The 19,407-nt window shown below is 44.3% G+C and overlaps 1 protein-coding gene across 1 annotated transcript; it reads left to right on the forward strand.

Moving 5' to 3' along the window:
• The first annotated feature begins 804 nt into the window (after positions 1–804).
• Positions 805–15,072, forward strand: RASSF6 (Ras association domain family member 6). The gene is made up of 10 exons (XM_009486065.2): positions 805–875; positions 7,082–7,160; positions 8,370–8,521; positions 10,489–10,580; positions 11,021–11,205; positions 11,656–11,757; positions 13,036–13,087; positions 13,921–14,039; positions 14,123–14,220; positions 14,997–15,072. The coding sequence occupies exons 1-10, from the start codon at positions 805–807 to the stop codon at positions 15,070–15,072; spliced, it is 1,026 nt and encodes a 341-aa protein (XP_009484340.2).
• The last annotated feature ends 4,335 nt before the right edge of the window (positions 15,073–19,407 follow it).

A 19,407-nucleotide genomic window follows, 5' to 3' on the forward strand; every position in this document is an offset into this window, starting at 1 on the left:
TTCTTGGGCTGAGACTAAGCTTGTTTTCAGTGCGGTATCGGTTGTTAGTCTTGAGTCTCTGAGTCTCTTCAGTTACTTTCCTCAGTCTGCCTTTTCTTCTAGCACCTGAGGGGGAATGAAAGCAGCCCAGATGCCATAATTAAGCTTCGTGAAGAATGCATTGTTGGAGTCTCATGGGTCTGGCTTGTTGCCTACACAACATGCTGGAATCACTACATGGTGATCTGTAAATTATATTGCTACATCACTTTAATTATAGCCTTGTTCTCTCTTTAATATCTCAGCTGCTTTCTTTGTGTGCTGCAGGACTCTGCCAATGCTCAACACTTCTCTGTCTCTTGTCTAGTTTTATGAACCTGGTTAAGGGTGGTTTGCTGAGTCACTTTTTTTTGGTGACCCTGGGCAATGCTCTATCTGTAATTAAAAAAATGAATCCTAACCAGTAAATGGTTTGCAGTCTCAGTCTACTAACAAGTGAAGCATAATCATGGAGTTGTAGAGTAGTCCTGAAAGTACTTGAGAAAGACCTGGTATATGCAGTACCTGGGATCTAAGTTATTGTGATATAGTTAGTGGGAATGGCTTATGGCTTTTTTACTAGGAGTGGGAAATATTTGGGTCTTATGGCTAAGTACAAAGTTGCCAAAATATAGTATGGTTAGCCCTGAGCTTGGGTGTCTGAGCCTGTTTCACTGGGCAAACTAAGGCTTTGTTGTTGTGTTTACCATTTAGTCCTTCTTAGCGGCATTAGTGGATGTAACTATTTTTTTAAACTTTTTGTTTAGATTCATCTCTTCTGAATAAATGAAGAAAGTGACTATGAAAGCACAGCATCTACCTTCTGTTTCCATCAGTGAGGAGAAGTTCATAACCAGGTACATAATTAAAAAAAAATTTAGTGACTTGGCTGCTTTCTTCCAAGTTACTCCGTATTTACTCATTAACAGGGGACGCTGTAGAGAGCTGAGCCTGCAGCAGCAGCAATTCCTACAACTTGATTTCTGTGAAGTGTCTGCAGAACAAAGCTGCCCTTTCTATGGATTTCAAAGTACAGAATGTTAAACCTTTTGGTCTGTGCGTTGTGTTCATTAGGTAGAACAGCACTTTTGGAGGATACTGAAATAAAGTTTCAAATTGGAGAAGACCACCTTCCTATCTTTGAAATCTATTGGAATTGAACATGAGTTCCAGTGTTTAACTTGAGCTCTACTTGTCTGAGGCATGGGGTTTGGTCTGTAGTCCCAGATGGCTGGGTGTCTTTGCAGAAAGACCTATCGGGCTGCCAGCTCTGTTCTGTGGTGAGTGAAAGTGGTTGTTTAACCTGCTTGTAAAAAGCTTGGAACTGCACTCAAACTGTATTTCACAGGATGCTTTTCCACAGTTAAATCCGGCTGGTAGGAGTTTTTCCTAATGCTGCCATAAACCCTGAGCCTCCTGGCGTATAGCTCCATCCCCTTTTTAGGGGATGAATATTTTCCTTGTTGACCAGAGCACAGGAGCTGGAAGAGGGGACTCTTCCCTCACTTCTTTACACTTGCTAACTGTAAATGCACTCGGGGATGGGGCCTGTGATAGAATGTCTCACGCTGCAATGGGTACTTGCATCTGAATCCGGATAGTTCTATATGTGGCATGAGCAGTGCTGTTGATTTCCCGCTTGTGAAGGAAGGGCGTCAGAGCTTTGCCCAAAGCACACAGGTAATAAATGCATCCCTCCCCTTCTCATAAAGACTTGTTCCTTTTATACTGCTACTGATTTGGGAGGACACAGTGTGTCGGTGTCAGAGGTAACTAATCTGTGTGCACTTTCCTATACTTGGCATACACAAGCTTTTGGAAATGTACCAGAGGAACCGATGTCTCTAGGTTTTTATTTTCCTGTATGTGTGCCCATTCAGGTGGTAAAATCTGGATCCTTGTTGAGACCCTTGTGCATCGCAGTCATGGTTTAAAGTACTGCTCAAGTTTCTTTGCCTTGTGGAAAAAATAGGCGTTTCAAGAATCACTAACATATTCCGTATGCACTCAAGCTTGCTTCCAATGCAATTTCCAGACTATTGTTCCGCATCTATACTTTGATTCTGTTGTTACATTACTCCTCTTCTAGTTATGTCATGCAGATCTTGCTGACATGGCAAGCCTGCTGTTGGGGAATTGCACAATGGCTGGATCAAAAGGCTGATCAAAGCATGTGGCATTATTTGGCTGGCTGAAATATTATGTCTTTAAGCATAAGTGCCATAAATATCCATGGATTAATGTGTAGGGCTCGGGGTGGAAGAGGACACAGGCGAATTGTCCTGGGTTAGTGTTTTGAGAACACAGTCAGGGCTCTGTTATGGTTTGCTACCGGGGCACTTGACCTTACCGGTCCCTTGTATCCTGCCTTCGTTACCATAGGAAGTAGTGAATCTGCAGTAAATGTTACTTTTTTGGGGTTTGTCTGTAAGTTGTGCTACCAGTTACTTAGCTTTGGCTTCCATGAGTGGCTGCCTTTGGCTGTTGTGACAGAGGTGTGCTGTGAGGAACAGCCTTGCAACACAACAGAGCCGGTGGTTTTCTGTCAGCATAGATGACCGTCAGCCTCCTGATTAGGGCAGTCCTTGGCCTTTGTAGTGGAGATGTGTTAAAATAATACTCGTTCTGGAACTAGTAGGCTGGTGCATCTGTTACTCCTTTCTGGGGCCAAAAGAAGAACGATTCTCTTCTCTAATGTCTCTCCATTACACAAGGACAAACAAGTCAGCGAGAGCTGCTGTTAAATCTCTCCCTCAGGGCTTTTCTGATGGCTTCTGTGGTTCATCATTGTTGGTTGTGCTAATGTAAGACCAAGAACTGAAAGATTGATTTGTGCAAACTTGTGGAAATTAATTGGAATTTTTTCTAGACAAGTCAGGGAAGTAAGCGAAAAGCTTTAGAGCTTGCTCTGAGAGATGGAATCTGCTTCAGAGAGAACCCTTACCACATCAGGTAGTGCTTTTAGCCTGTGATTTGATTTGTCTTTGCAGCCAATATGGTCTAAGTGTAATAGATGGGCCTCAGAGTGTGACACAAGTCCTTAGGTATGCCTAATCTGTGTTTGGGGAACTTATCTCCCCGACTTTGTACCTGGAAAAAACTTGCGAAGTAACAGCTGTCAATAGAACGATTGCCAAAGCTATTAGGCTGCGGAGTATAAAGGACTTCTGTTTTAAGCGCCTCACAAGCAGGATCAGCAGGTCTATCGCGTCATCTGACACAGAGCTATGGATCTCCTATTTGCATGTTCATCTTGCATTGCATCTCGGTTTTGCCTGTGTATGAGGCCAAGACATGCTTAATCTTGCTTACCTTTAGCCAGCATGATCAAAATTTCACTTGTATCTGATTCATATCTAAGTCTATTAAAACTTTCCCTTTTGGTGGGATGACCAGAATACAATCCCTCATAGCTCACGAGACACAAAGAGCCTGTAATGAGTTATTCCAACACAACGGAAAGAAAGGCTTTTGCAACCTGTATTACTAGGTTGTAAGATCAAAGTGAGTTGAAGTAAATGTTGAAAATGCTGGTTTGGAGCCCAGCGCTTTGTTAATAAAGCCACTTGAAAATACTTTTGGAAGAGCTGCAGTAAGTTAACAAGTGTAGATTACTTATATCCAGAGTGTTAGAAGGGAACGCAGTTAACCTTGTTAAGTTCAGTGGTGCAGCCCTTGTCCTAATGTTACCTGCTGAGTAAAAGCACTGTTTGTCTTTTCCTTTCTCACCATGGGAAAAGCCTCACCAAGCAACAGGACCCTGCCAAATTCAGTTTGACTGGAGCAAGGGAGGGACAGGGTATGCCAGGGAAAGCTTTTCACTTGCCCACTCTGCATGCCCCTCCGCTCCAAGCACAGCATATACACATTGACGGCCCTCCCTGCTCCTCTGACTTCCCTCTCCAGTGTGTCAGCAGCCAAGCCTGGGGGAAGGCCACATTCCCAGTGAGCAGTCTCCCCGTCGGGCTCTCGGGCAGCGCTGTCCATCAGTCCCACTCAGGTACTCCACTTTGACACAGTGTTAGATGTCTGCCTGCCTCACCCTCAAGGAGGAAGCAGGGGCTACAGGTCTGTATCCCACGTGGAGACTCACATCATGATATAGTTGTGCTTAGCGTTATTCAGAAATACCATGACAGATGCTTTAGATATGTGTAAATGCGAGGAGGTGACTGAGAAATACAGTCCTGCATGAGGCACCTGCTGTGAGCTCTCGGACTGTGGGCAGGGGAGGCTGAAGGTGGAAGAAGAGCGTGTGCGTTGTAAGCCACTGAAGAGCATGCATGCTGCTGGGGTATGACCGTGTCAGTCCCTGGAGAAGATACTTTTGTTGTCTTTAAGTGTTGGTACACTTAAAATCATACATAGCAGTTTTCAGCCAAAAAGATTTGTGTTTCTTAGCGTAATCCATCCTTCTCCTATTCTCTTGCACTGATATCTTGGAGTTTCTTGATATCCTAGGTGACATCCCCTGAGCAACACTGACTTTTATTAATTTTTAAGTTTACAGTCCTTTAAACAGTCAGTTTGAGTAAGCTGAGTCACAGTGTGATCAGAAAGAGATGCTATGAAATAATATTCATTTCACCCCTGAAAATATCCTTCTCAATTGCTTCGCAGTGATGGACAAGCTGATCCCCTTCCTAGGGGAGAGATCAATCTTAGGTTTGTCACCTCTGATAAGGGTGCTGTTGTCACCGTTGATTACGTCCTCATGTTCTGGGACGTGGCTTTATTGTGGCTGTTACAGGAAAACAACTCGTAAATTCTGCTCAAACTACTCACACCAGTGTTTCTGATGCCCCGAGGCTGTACTGTAGAGTTCTTCCCTAAACGTATGACTCGCAGAAGGTGGTGTGCAATACTTTGCATATAGACTTGGTCCATATATTCCTGCACCTCTGATGTTGTTACTTCTTTGTTCTTGGTGAATTCTGACTGTTGAAATATTAAAATGTAATTTCTACTGAGTGTCATTCCCATGTGTGATTTTGTTTTTCAGTGACAGGGCTAAAAGTCAATTCTTGGGTTTTGGTGGGGTTTTTTTTGTCGTGGCTTTTGGGTTTTTTATTAAAATTGGTGTAGGAGTTGTACCTCTGATTGTACATGGGTCTTGAATAGTTTCAGTAGGTCTCTGTGGAACTTACTGTGAGAAGAGTTTGCAGATGCTGTCTGTTTTGCCTGGGGTTCAGCTGTTACAAGATCCCACACTAGACAACAACATGGAAATAATAGACACTATTTGGAAACAAACTTGCTGTCTTCACTCACCACTGCAAGACAGTACATAGAACTGTTTTGATGGTTAGTCGTCTAAGTGCTTAAAGATTGTCTGTGAGGGAGAATTCATATGCTTCAGTGCAATTGTTTCCCATGCTTAATTATTTCTGCTGGTGGAAATTAGTTTTTGGAATTACAGTTTAACTAATCTTTGCTGTTTAATTGGTGCAGGGAAGAGCATTTCATTCTTGATGGTCCTGAAATACATGTCACTAAATTCTGTCGTTTTTTGGTCCTCCTTAGCCTGAGCTGCAACTTGCTTTTTGTCTTCACGGTTCATACTGCTTATCGCTCCCCCTGCTCTTCTTTGGACTCTGTCAACTTGGTGTGTATCCTCCTTCAAACGCAATGCTAAGAAGGCAGAGCACTTTGACCAAATTCAACCTTGAGCTTTAATTCGAGCAGCCTTGCCCTGAAGTGGATGTTTGCATGTGTATCTCCTTCTAGGGTGGTTACTTCTTACACAACAGCATGGCGCTGCTGACTTGGGATCAGCAGCTGCCTAGCGGCAACCGGAAGGTGCTTTTCCACGGTGCCGGTGCCGAAGCAATCATCCCCCGGCCTGTGTTTGTGCAACGTGGCATTTGTGGCTTCTAACCCTTTTACAAGGGCTACATGGGCACGTCAGCGGTGTGGGCTGTCCACAGCACGGCTGCTGTTGGCTCAGGTGGGAGCGGCGTTTGCACGGGCTGTCGGTGCAGAGCTGGCGTTGCCCTGCGCTGTGACTGTCACCCCCCTGGGACGCTGCAGGACGGCTGTCTGTGCGCCCGCAGGCTGCTCAGCATTCCAGGATGTTGAGTAGCCCAGTTGCTGCTGAAATTTCCCAGGAGTTTTGCAAATCGTATATTTAAAATCCAGTAGCTGAAGCTCGTTCTTCCCAGACAAAGTTGCCAAAGGGAGGAGGTGGCGGCGGCTGTGGCCCGTGAACTTGGACGTGCAGTAGCTGTAACTGGGTTATTCTGAAATGCCATCAAATTTGAAACATTTTCTGAAAGCCTCTTCTGCAGTGTTGTGAGTTTATCAAGGATGGAGACAGGCACAGTTGGCTGCAGTGGTGGTTCTTAAATACCGAGTTTAATATTGTTTTAAACATTAGCAGTACCAGTGTGCCTCATGTTACCCTCCTGCCTCAACACGGTGTTTTCAAAGCAGAATGTTATGCTGCTTTTTTTAATTGTGTCCTGAATTTCTGTTTGAAATCAGAGATGACGGGCAGGCTTATAACCCTTGCTTGTTGGTCAAGGTTCTCTTTGTCTCCATCCTTTCTCCTCTGAGCAGAGACTTAGAACAAAGCTGTTATGTTTAAAGCAGAGGGAAACTGAAATGTTTTGTTTAGGCATATTGTAGATATTTTGAAATAAGAAGAGTATCTGAAAAAACATGAAAACCCAATGGAAACCATTATGCAGGGAAAACAAATTGTAACCTAATTAATATAATCTGCAACACTGGTGCACAGGTGCGTTGTTCCTGTTTGCTTCCCCCTCATGACTATAACAGAAGTCCAAAGTACAAGTTTTTCTGGGGCAGTGTTATCAGCATCATAGAGAGTGTGACTCATTAATTTCCTCTGTGGATCGGGGCTTTAAAGAAGCAACTTACAAGTAACCCAGTATCCTGAAAAAATTTTACTCCCAGAAAACTATGTATTAATGGTTAACAAACCTGTACAGAGATGCAGTGGGTAACAGATCCAGGGTGTTACCCTGCCACTTAGCACCTGGGTTTTACAGTGATAGAGACGTTTAAAAATTATTCTCATTGTTGTGGTCTCTTATTCTAGAGAGCAGCTCAGTTCTCTTCTGAAGACTTACAATTCTTACTATTCTGATCAAGAACATCTGCAACTGTCACATAATCAGGTAAGGATCTATGCAAAAATAATACGAAAAGCACAATGTGATAGTAGGATCAGTACGGATGGGCGCTGATGTTTAATGCGGCTAGACAGAGCAGTGTGGGATACCTGTTCTGTGTTGGTATATTAATTGGAATATATCACTAATAAACATGCCACAGCAAGTGCTGGAGGCAAGTGCTGTGAGGAGAAGAGAGCAGAAATAGGTATGTTCAGGCTAGTGGGAGTTTCAGACTTGTAATGGTGTGATCTCCTTGCCGTCCCATTCCCTAGTGTATCACAGGAAATAATTTTTTGGGTTGGTCTCTCAAGTCTTTTAGCATTAGCTGGAAGGGAGTAGTACTGCACATAATTCTGTGGGGTGCAGTTCCTCTCTGCCCATTCGGCTTGAGCCCACAGTGTGTAATGGCAGCACGGCTGTCACTCGGGTCAAGGAGAGAGTACCGCTGTCTCCTCAAGTGTGAACCTGCAGTACAGAGGAACTGCCTGTAAGCATAGCTCTAGGAACTGAGCCTCTGTGGAGAGCAGGAGGGGCTGTGGAGCTGAACAGTGGATAAAAGCATCAATGGTGTCTCTCACACCATAAAGTCCCTGGTTTAAAGCTCTGAATCTCCTTCTTCACAAGCTGCCTTTCTGTTTTGCTGGTATCAAGACCCAAAAGGACATTAGAGCAGTTCTGGGTAAAAATGGCCTGAAAATGGACAGTCCTCACTTGTCTGTCCCAGCTCATTCTATAGCGAGAGTTCCATGGCAGCAAGAATGGGCACCTGTAATGTGTTTTGGACTGATGCAGTGCCCTGCATCAGCAAGGATGACTCCACGAACCGCTTCTTCCTCCTTTACCACCAGTTGTTCTTCCTCTTTACCACCTTGTTAGCACCCTGGTTTCAGACGAGCTCGTCATCCAAGTAGAACAAATAGGATTTGGCTTGTAATTGTATGGAATTAAGGATATGTTGGTTGGAAAACCTCCTGGTCCAAGTCAGGCTAATGCTGACAGGAGATCAGGCCAGCAGCAGCGTTAGCTAGCTGTTTTGGAGTTAAGTATGGAGATTACCCAGCCTCTCTAGGTGACCTGTTCCAGGGCTGTGTTGGCCTCAGCAATTTCACGGTATTCCTGTTAGTTTGAAGGGAAATGGAGTATTATTACCTCATTATTATTACTCGATTATTATGCAGCACTCCTTATTCCTCTTTTTTTTTTTTTCCCCAGCAAGAAGGAAGCAAGCCATTTATTGAAGGAGTCTTGTCAATTTTTTGGGGAGTCCGACATCCTATCCAATTAAAAATTCAGGATGAGAAGCAGCTATCCTCATTTGTAACCCTGAAGCCAACAAAGAACGTGGGCTTGTTCCCTGGTAAAAGGTAACGTATTAACTTCTACAAGCAGAAGGCAAGCTACTATTTATTTCAAGAGCTCATGTAGGTGGCTTCAATGGATATGGCTGGTTGTATATTCCAGGTTCCCCAAAGGCTGTGGTGGTGGCTTGCACAGCGGTACTCTGTAACTGGTGTGGTCTTTCAACAGCTTCTGCTGGGCAGAAAGATGCATTTTGTAGCATCTCTGTCTGGCTTTCAGCTTAAGAATAGTTGAGAGGGTGGAGGAGGCTGCTTTTGCCTATGCTGGCTATTCCCATGCGAGTACTGGGAAACTTATGTATATAAAAATTTACAAATAAAAAACCCCTAACCCCACATGTGTATATGTACACCTAATAACATTGGTAGCCCCTGAAAGACCTCATGTCAGTGCACAGCGTACAGCATCAAGCAAAAAGCCGGTGGGTTGGTGCTGAGTGACTGTCTATCGCAGGTTACCTTCCCGGGTGCTTCAGGTGTGACACCATTGCTTCTCAGGGCAAAGCTTGAGCCAGGGAACAACTACTGGCCTTGTCCGTGCAAAACGTGGTGTTAAAACCCCTTAGAAATACACACAGGTCAGCTGCTCCTTGCTGCTGCCTGTGGCATTCCATATCGGAGTGCATTGTGCTGATCTGACCCCTGCTAGATTTGCCCTTTATTTAAAAACTGATGTAGGTTCTTAGAGTATTTCTTTTTACTGCTCTGAACGCTACTTCCCAGGCCTTGGCTGGTGAGTTTTGAGTTGTCTGATGAGCTGAAGCCGAGTAACGTGAAATATGGAGGCTTAGCCAAGGGTTACCCTGAATGACTCCCTGATAAATTCTGTATTTCAGAGCTCGTTTTCTGAATTATCCATTGTCTTAGGTTGCATGTGGTACATAAGTGAATTGTGGATTTGATTCTACTATCATTGTAGCTCTGGCGTTCTGGTGAAGTCAGGGACAGTCTTCCTCCCTGTCTCTTGCTGCTGAAATGGAGGGATGTGACCTGGCAGGCGTACCAGAACTGGAGTCTGAGGCAAATCTGGTTCTCTTGGTTTGCTTTGCCCAGGTCTACTGGTACGGGGTGCATGTGGCCTGTAGGATAGGGTCCAGTCTGGCAATTAAAGCTACGCTTTGCCTTCTGTTTCTTAAACTTCTGACTGGTGGAGATCTGAATCTTAAAAGAAATAGTAATTCATGATCACAGAGATGTGAACCTGCCCTGGCATGCTGTTAGGTATGCAGAGCAGCCTGACTGTTTGATCTTAAATGAACTTTTTAAATGCGTGGAGCGCAACCGAGATCTTTGTTTGGGATGCTCATTGGAGTTAGTTGAATATTGTTTTGAATATATATAGGAAATGAATTTTTCATCTTTTCCTACAAATTGGTTTATTCTTAGTTAGAGCAGTAACTGGCCAAAGACATTCTGCTAGAGAGTTTATGTAATGAATAATGGAAATATTGGCATAAAGAAAGCTGGGTTTTAAAACAGGCTGGATTGAATTCCCTGCTCTTGTACAGAACTGGTTTGGATAGCACGAGGGGCTAACTTAAGGGTAACTTAATCCTTCATGTCCCCGCCTGTATAACAGACACAATGCATCCTGTAACTATTTAAGCCACAAAATGTGTGTATTTTCTGTAGGCCTTCCTGGTATCCTACATGTGATTAATCGAGGGCATTGCTGTAAAATAGATAAAGAAATACTGCTAATTATTTAAGGGACATGATGGCGGATGTTCAACAGGATGTTCAATGGGACTGTGTTACATTTGGGATCCTTAGTCATACCACATATTACTAACTAATTTTATCATTACGTAAACTAAATTACTGGCGTCATAGATCACATTGAAGTCTGTGGTTGTGTTCTGTAGAGTTTTGAACAGGGATAGGAATTGATGACGTGAAGCCTGGCTACAGGATAAATTGAAATCGCTGAGTTAATGAGGAGTAATCGGCTATAAATTTGTTTGGTATTTCAGGGGAATGACACGCTGGGGAGAATTTGATGATCTACATCATATTAGCGGGGAGACATTGAAATCTACTGAAGAAAAGCCAAACGTTGACAGAAGTTGGTGTCGGTGCTCTTGCGTTCACTAAAAATTCATTGTTTTGTGTCTGCCAAAATACCTTGGCACATTAGGCCCTCCCTACCAGTAAAGGGAAATGTTTCTCTGTTGCTGTTTAACATTTATCACATGCTAGTGAAACACTGGCATATGACTGGTCAGTGAAAACCCTGCTGTGCAGATAACTTTGCAAATGGCTGGTGGTCATGGGCTGTGCTTTCACCAAAGAAATCGTTCCCAAGCAGCGAACAAAATAGCGAACTGTGGCCACTGCAGACAGCCTATTGCTCTGCATCGTATACCTGCGCCTTGCTCCTCTCCCGCTCCCCCCACGCCCCCAAAAAATGATTTAAAAAAAACCCCAAAACCCTCCACCAAGAATCTTCTTGTGGGGGTGGTAGAGCAGCTGTGCAATATGCTGACGCGGTTTCATTTTGTCCAGGTTATTCATGTTACGAAAGCTGCACTCTGAAGTCCAAGAGCGAGCAGGAACATGACTGTGCTACCCTGCCCAGGGCCGTCAGCAGCGCTGCGGCTGCGTGGAAGAGGACCCAGTTCCCCACGATAGCGAGGACAGAAGTAGAAACTCACAGGTTTTCAATTAATGGCCACTTCTACAACTATGAGGTACGGACATTTACGTTTGTCTTTCATCACCTGAGGTTGGGTACTGGGACAGGTACAAACGGTAAAACAGCTTACCTTACAAACAGGTAAGCTTCTGGACCTCCCCAGCACCCCCGTAGCCGGGAGGGGCACTCCCCGCTGGCCCCCTGCGTGGCCCGGCCGGTGTCGCTGGGCCTTGGGCTCAAGCCCCAGGGGCTGTTTTCGGGGCCCGCTCCAGGAGGTGGGTTCCAAGTGTGCACGGCCACTACACTGGGGGGTCCACAGCGGTCCTACGTAGCAGGGGTGCTCTCCTGAGGACACCCCCCGCCCTTTGCTGCATGGCAACAGGGGCAGCGTACCTGACAGCTTGCTTTGCAGCAGAGCTGTGCTGCTTTGTATCTCTTTGAGTCCAGCCGCTGAGTACAGCAGTCCTCGCGCTCATGCCCTTTTGCTGCTCTTTTTTGTTCCTAGACATCAGTTTTTACTCCAGCTTTTGGATCAGAAACCAAAATAAGAATCAACAGCCAGATGAGAACAAGACAAGTAATAGAACAATTGCTTCGAAAGTTTAAGGTAACTCTGCATGTTGGCAGAAGCGAGTGCAGCCGTGTTCTAGAAATATTAACTCAAGTGTGTCACACCAGAGCTGCCTGAAAGGCAGGAATTAACTGGGAGGGGATAGTGCACAGACGAGAGCATAGGAAAAAACCACACGGGCCATTTTTAAGGAATGGGTTGGCTTTATTTTAGAAATGTTTCACGGGTATTTGAGTCTAGAAAAGGTCTATTGGGTGTATAGCGTGCGGTGAAGGAAGAAGCAGAGAACCGCTTCTCTAAAAACTCCGGCACAGGAGAGGAAAAGGCTGCTGCCGGCCCAGCATTTCCCAGCACGGAGGAAGGATGCTCGATGGATGCACGTGGCCGTGCTTCCCTCTAGTGCCAGGCACCAGCAATTGTGTTCTGCTAAAAGCCAAAGGGAATTCTCTGTCAGCCCGAGTGGCTGGGACATGCTTTCTGTTGGATCCAGGCACACAGAAAGCTCCAGAAAGTCAGAGTTAAAACTAGGGCTCAAGATCAGTGCCATGCTGTCTGAAATAACTTTTTTTTTCCTTGGAGTTTCTTTGGTACCATCTTCCATCAACACAATTGTACCGGATGAGACCTATCTTCAGCATTGGTGCTGTATATTTCTGCAACATCTTTAGTCTACGTAGCTTCTTAGTGTACAACTGCTGATAATTCTCCTTTTACTTTGTCTAGAGACTTTGCTATTGCAGAATTGCCTCATATGGTTAGTAAGACTTGGTAGTGTGATACTAAAAGGAGGCGTTGATTTCTCTGAATAATAACATAAGGAATGGAATTACACAGCAGATGGTCAAGTTGTAGAGAATAAGTTGAAAAATAGGTGTTCAGAAGGACTGCTATTTTCTGAATGTGGCTGTGCAGGCAAGCGGATAGGAAGAGGTCACAGGGCTTTACCCTACCGGCAATGCTCTTGGCCAATAGGTGAGTCACCTGAGAAGCGAGCTGTATGAAGTGGTTAAGGATGCTCTAAGGAATCAAGACTAGAGATCTGGTGTTGTCTAAGAGGATATGTTACCGACTTGGGCAGTATGGTCATGTAAGCAATCATGAGGCAGTGGGGTACAGGGACAATGAAGATGGCAGCGCAGCTTTCTATCTGACCTAAATCCAGTATCCTGTTAATTTTTCTACAGACGGGATCCCAGTCTCAGGCTTTGATTTAAATATCTGAGTTGAGAAGCACAGAGAACACCTGCTGGCAGTGAAATGCCAGGAAAGTTTATCAGTCAGTCTGAGCAGACTTTTTTTGTTTGTGTTTAACAGATAGAAAACAGCCCCCATGAATTTGCACTTTACATTATCCATGCGTCTGGAGGTAAGTGTGGACGGCTTAACTTGGAGTGACAGGATTCATCTTGTTCGGGCAGCGTGGGTGTGGTGTGGCGTTTTGGCTTTTCTGGAGACCCCTTAGACATGTGCGGCCCTCTGAGGGAGAAGAAAACCTGAGTAATTGTGCTGGGGTGCTTTCGGCGTGCTGCCAGTGTGGCTGGTTCAGCTGAACAGGCCTTTGCTTTTCCTGTGCTTAAAGGCCGTGTTTAAGATGCTCGTGTGCTCTAACTTCTGCTCTGCACAGCCACGCTGCTGTCGTGGGGTGCCAGGCTCCCGCTGGCAGTGTTATGGGATACTTTAATTGGCAGTTTTGGGTGGTAGTCCTGGATCGCAGATGCCTAGTTAAAGTACTGATTTTTCAGTTTAAAATTGTTTACTTCTGCAACAGTCTATTCCTCCAGGAAAAAGGAAATTTTATGTTTATTAAAACGAATACCTGAAAGAATGGGAGAGAGGATGGGTGGGCATACATCTCAAGTGTCAAAATAAAAAGTTGAAATGATACTTGAAAACTATGAAGTAGGTTTTGTTCTAGGGAGTCATGTCAAGCTGATGGGCCTGGATCAGTCTCTTAAATGCTTACTCGGCTACCTAAATTGCAACTCCTTTGTGTTGCATCTACCAATCTCTTTCAAAACGCAGAGCGTAAGTTAGGTGCCACACCCTCCTGCAAGTACGTCTTGGACTTGCTGGGTATCTAGGAATTTCTCATCAGTCAAATAGGGGATCTTTGTCAAGAAAAAAGACTACTGACCGCGTGAGGTATCTGGAGGCACTGTTGTATGTTCTGTGCATCGCCACATCTCTTTCAAATCCCAGAAAAGAAGCAGCTAAGGAGTGGAGACGTTCCCTTACTGCACAGACTCTTGCAGGGGCCCTCGGAGAAGATAGCCAAGTTTTTTCTCATGGACAGAGATGTGGAAGAGATTAGCAGCGATGTACGTATGTCATCATGCCTAATAGTCCACAGCGTTTTTCCCAGTTAGCATACTCGCTCAGGGGCATTTTGTCTCTTTAATAGGTTGCTCAGTATATTCAATTTCATCTTCCCTTTTTGGAGTCAATTCTGCGCAGAATAAATGAGGAAGAGGAGGAGGAGATTAAACAGACAACTGCAAGGTAAATAGAAGTACAATGAGTGGGCTCGCTTTGAGTCCAGGAGAAGATCTACAGTTATGGATTGGCTCAAGAGGTGAATGTGTTCATGTAGCAGAGTGCCGGTCGAACACTGTGCTGTGACTCTTAAGTGAAACTGTGGGATTTACAGTCCTGTCTGTATCCTGCATACCCAGATGAGCCGTTGCTGTTTAAGATTCCAGAATAAATACTTGTTACGTACACATGGGGGGATCTTTCAAAAAAATTCAGACCCCGAGTGTCTGTTCTGTTCACTTCGTTTGTCCTCTGAGCCTTAGACTGGTTCCTCGGTCACTACTTGCTGCTGTGTATTTCCATGGAAACCATGAAAGCAGTACACACTGTGGGACTCCTTAGGTAGCGTAGCAGTTAAGCTAGATGAGTGCCAAATTTGTCGTGTCACTTAAACTTCAGCTCTGAAAAATGGCGTGAGGGCTTCTGACGGTAGCTCAAAATGCACAACAAGTACAAGTTAGAAATGCACCGGTAGTTCTGAACACGTATATGAGTCCTGAGGCCAAAATCAATGAGAGTCTATCGTAGCTGTGGATCTGTCATGAAATGACTGCTTGATAATCACTTTGAATCAAAGCAGCCAGGAAATGTAAAGGGGGAAAAAAAAAAAAAAGCAATTGCCATTTTTTATCAGAAAAGCTTTCATTACAATATTTTCCAGCTGTGCAACTGGCATGTTAGAATTTGGTTTCCTTTTTTGCAGGTTTCTGTGTTAAAGTGCCTTCTTTCTCTCTTTTTTTCAGGTACCTAAAAGAGAAGAGTGTGATATGCCAGCACCTTCATAGTCGATCTGTTAAAAAGACAGAGACTACTGTTTGATGGGAACGGCCTATGGCGAGCACCCCACGTGCGCCTTAGCCGAAGGGAAGTCAGTGTGTTTGCTTGAACGTGCCACGGCTGAAGAGCACTTGGAGCACAGGGGTGTTTGAAGTGCTGAAGTTTCTCTTGATAATCACGCAACTGAACCTGAACCCACTCCTCTACAGCTCTGGAATACAAGTTGGGAATCTCCTAAGAAGATGCACTAGATCCCCCAAAAGACAGACGCTGAGTCTAGCGTGGAACTTAAGATGGAAAAAAATCCTGTGAAAAGCACAAGGCTTTAAAACCTACTAATTTATAAACAATTACCTGAAGTCTAGCATGTAAGAGATATTGCAATAACCAATGTGTTCATTGTGCAGAAAATATGCAAATTAAGTATATGGTTTTCCCTCTGCTAGAGAAATGCTGAATTATATTAGGAGGAAGCTTTTCAGTAGAGATAAGTGGCAAAAGGTATTTATATTTTGAAGATTGCAGTTAGGCTTTTCACTTACCTTAAAAATACACCTATGCTAAGAGATGGGAAATCCCACTGGCTTCAGGTTGGTTGATGCCTAACTTGCTTAAGCTTTGAGCTACAGTTAGAAAAATATAAATGGAAACCCTCCTACTTAATAGCTCTTAAACATAAGAGGGAATATTCAAAATATCTCTTGCACTGCAGAGTAAGAACTCTCACTAAATGCTGTTGCATCGGCGTGACTGGGTCCTGCCAGGCACCTCAGCATTATCTGTTGTTGTTGACACAAACGATTCTGTGTTAGTTCCAATGTTTTGTATTTGAAGAGGGGAATGAGAAGTGTTTGGAGAGAGGCTGAGCACCACAGCTGCGATAGGGTTGGGTGGCCGTCCTGCCCACAGATGGATTTTGGGACAGTCCGGCCCCGGTGCAGCGTACAGTAGCCAGCTCTCGGGTCCTGTTTGGTTGAGTCGTGCTGAATATTAAAGCTCAAATGGTAGAGATGTTAATAAATCCAATTTGTGCACAATTCGTTGCCCTCCTGTATAAGTTTGTGGTTTTTACGTGGTATCTGTGTTTTGCCTTAACTATCTTTGGCTTATGCAGATAACAAGATAAACACTGTGAAAGGGAGGGAATCAAATGTGCAGAAAATGTTGCCTAGAAATCATGTGGAATAAATGAAATGTGAAAAACTTCATGCTGCCTGAGATGATGTTACTTGGATGGTAATTGAAAAAAGAAAAGTCAATGTGCTAACTGAGGCTATTGTGGTTGGGGCAAGGGGTTTCCTTGTATGTACAGTCTTTATAATCCTGCCCAGGAAAAATTTATGGGCAAGAAAGCACAGAGGGGAGAAATAAAAGTAAGTTGGCAACGAAGATGCATGGTATTAAATAACAGTTGCCTTAGAGGTGCAGATACAAGTTCCTTGATGCAACAGAAGTACGCATACAGGTGTAGCTGCAATTTCCCCAGGGACCATTCAAATACCTGTTCGCCAAGTTGTAGGAGGTATGAAACCCGCCCTAAAACACGACAGGTTGTACTTGTGAGGTAAGGTGAAAGCTGAGTGCAGTCTGAGGTAGGCCGCAGTCAAGTTCTCACCCAAACCCGAGCAGAAGTTGGCAGTTCCAGCCGTGTCGGGGAGGGAGTTGGATGTTCCTCAGAAGCCAGGTACGTTTCAAGCACCAGCGGGCTCTGCTGAAGCACCAGGGAAATGGTGCTCGAGCCAGGATAGGAACAGACCTCTCTGTCGGGATACCTGCCTTTGTTCTGCTTAAATTGCTTTAAGGAACAAATGGGAATCCATTCGCAAAGCAATGCTCAGATAGCTCCAATTCATGGGCATGAAAATCAGCTCGGCTGCACTCCCCAGAAAATGGCAAGTGCTACGAGCTGCCTGCGCTGCGGCACCTCTTTCTCATTTGAGCCGGAAAACAGTTTAAGTTTTTTCTATGCAGGATAGGCTATTTCTGTCTAATGTTCTGTTTAGTAAATGCTGGAGTAGTTGTATGGAGGTGTGGTATGAAAACATTGGAATATGAAATTTTCATAATTCCTTGGACTGACATGAAAAGAGAAATCAATGCACAGAGTGTGTGGAACAGAGAGAAAGTGTTTTCAAGCAGGTTCCCCAATCCTCTGTGTATGTACACAATTCCTAAATTGAGCTGGTTTTGCCACTTTCCGATGTTAAATACTTGAATCCTTTTTATTTCACTTGTCCTGCTGAACTGGGCCTGAAATATGCTTGAAAATAATAATGGAACATAGCACAGATCATCTAGAGTCTGCTGGCTTTTTTAAGGGCTAGCGCAATAAAGCTGTGCCTTTGCTGTGGGGTGGGTTCTCTGTCAACAGTGTGCTCGTTTAAATGAATAATTTCTGACAAACACAGGCAAGAGCTGGGGAAGAATTTATTCCAAAGCAGCACTGGATAATCGAGGTAACACAGCAATGAAAAACAGAAGTGACAGAGGAAATGGGGGTTGCTTTTGAGTTGGGAGCCTCAGCTATTAATCACAAAGACAGCAATTAGAGAATACAGCTTGCTTGAATTTGTACTGCCAAGCTACCCCATGAGAAAAATCCACAGTCATCACTGGATTTCAAAGAACAGCTGGAAGCCCAAATGACCTCCCAAGTTTGAGAAGACTGGTCTTCATCAGAACATAAAACCTTCAGAAAACATCGTGCTAAGAGAAGCCCAAGATGGCCATGGAATCGTTGTGGTACTGAGTACGTGACTGATACCTGGGTAAAGCCAGCTGACTATTCGGGGTCTGTCACAGCTCCCCACCTTTCCCAGACAGTCGATCCCGGTGCGTTGTCCCCCTTACTGGGCGCTGACTGCCTGCTTTTTGTCCCGAGATCCGTCTTTTTTTGGTATATGAAGATTTCCAAGTACCTACAGCCTTTTTTACTAAACCAGGCAACCCCAGTCTATTTTAGCTTTCCTTTCTGTGTTTTCTGGATCACTGACTGTTACGGTTGTTCTCTTTCCAGCGCAACGCTTTCTACAGGTGAGGTACCCACGATTTGGCCTAATGCTCCATGCCAGCTCCTTGCCAGAGGTGAGGAAAATGAAACCGGGACACGTGTACTACGCAGCTTGTTCTCCTGTCGTTCTGCTTATACCCCGGTATGCAAGCGCCGTGTTAGGCTTTAATTAGCGGCAAACCATTGGTGACTTTGTCAGCGTGTGGTTTGTTGTAACCGCCTTGTGATCCGCACAGCTCCCTAATGAGTGGTTTTCCTGAACTGAAATGGGGCAGCTGCTTAATCATGCCCGTGTCGTGTTAAATTTGTCCTCATGGAACATGGCTGGTTTTTTCTAGGCTGTTTCTCTAACTCGCCAAGATGATTTTGACATTTCAAATGTTGCTAAGGGACTTGGAACAGCATGTCTGATCGTGCTGTCAGCCAGAAATCTAATGAATTGGTTTGCTTCTCATTATTCGTATCCTTAATGAGACCATTGCCTAGCGCTGTATGCAGGATAGATTCCGAAGGGACTCAGTTTGGTCGAGCCCTTCAATCTGCCCCTGCAACCTTCTCTCACTGTAAACTGGCTGTGCGGTTTAGGAGATGTTAGTTTGGGCAGTGCTTCTTTATCTTACAGATATTTAGAAATGCTCCTAGGATAACTGCTGCTAGGTACGTGCACCGAAAGAATCTGACACCTGGGTACCTCTTCCTCCGAGCCAAAGGTTTCCGGGGAAAAAAAAAATTCCTTCCTTTTAGTACTGTTTTTGAGATATGATTTTAACATGCTGTCTGATTTCTTTTAATGTAAAAAGAAAGTGAAATCCCAACAGCTGGTTTTGGGTCAAACCACCTGGAGTGTAAATTTGGCAGCCTTCTGGTGCTTTCTCAAAACATTCATCTGCTGACCAGGTGTTCCAGCAGTTCATGTTCTGTCCTTTCCATGGTATTTTGCTCATTTTTCCTCTTACCCTCTACGGGATGCCCAAGATAGTAATTTTCTGTGCTTAAAGGCAACTTTACAACTCCCCTAGAGCAGCCCATATTAGTGAGTGCATGTGTTGTATTTCAAGGACAGTGCTGTAAAAATGCAAAAATAATTATTTGGTGATTGAAAATTAATTTAGAAGTGGTTACAGGCAGATTTTCTTAACTTCATCTCATTTGCGTTTACGCTTTGAAAGCTTAAGATTTAAAATGCCTTTTTTTTTGGTGTCTGTGACCATTTGTATAATTAAAATAATGTTCCATAACATAAGATGGCGGCCACATCTAAACCCCGAATTTCCATCTATTTAACTTATTCTTTAGGTGGATTTCTTTAAGGTGATCCACCCTCTCTCTGGACTTAACTGGCTTTAAGTTACTCATTTTGGTTTAAA

This window comes from Pelecanus crispus, chromosome 4 (genome assembly GCF_030463565.1).
Source record: "Pelecanus crispus isolate bPelCri1 chromosome 4, bPelCri1.pri, whole genome shotgun sequence".
Classification (NCBI taxonomy): Eukaryota; Metazoa; Chordata; class Aves; order Pelecaniformes; family Pelecanidae; genus Pelecanus; species Pelecanus crispus.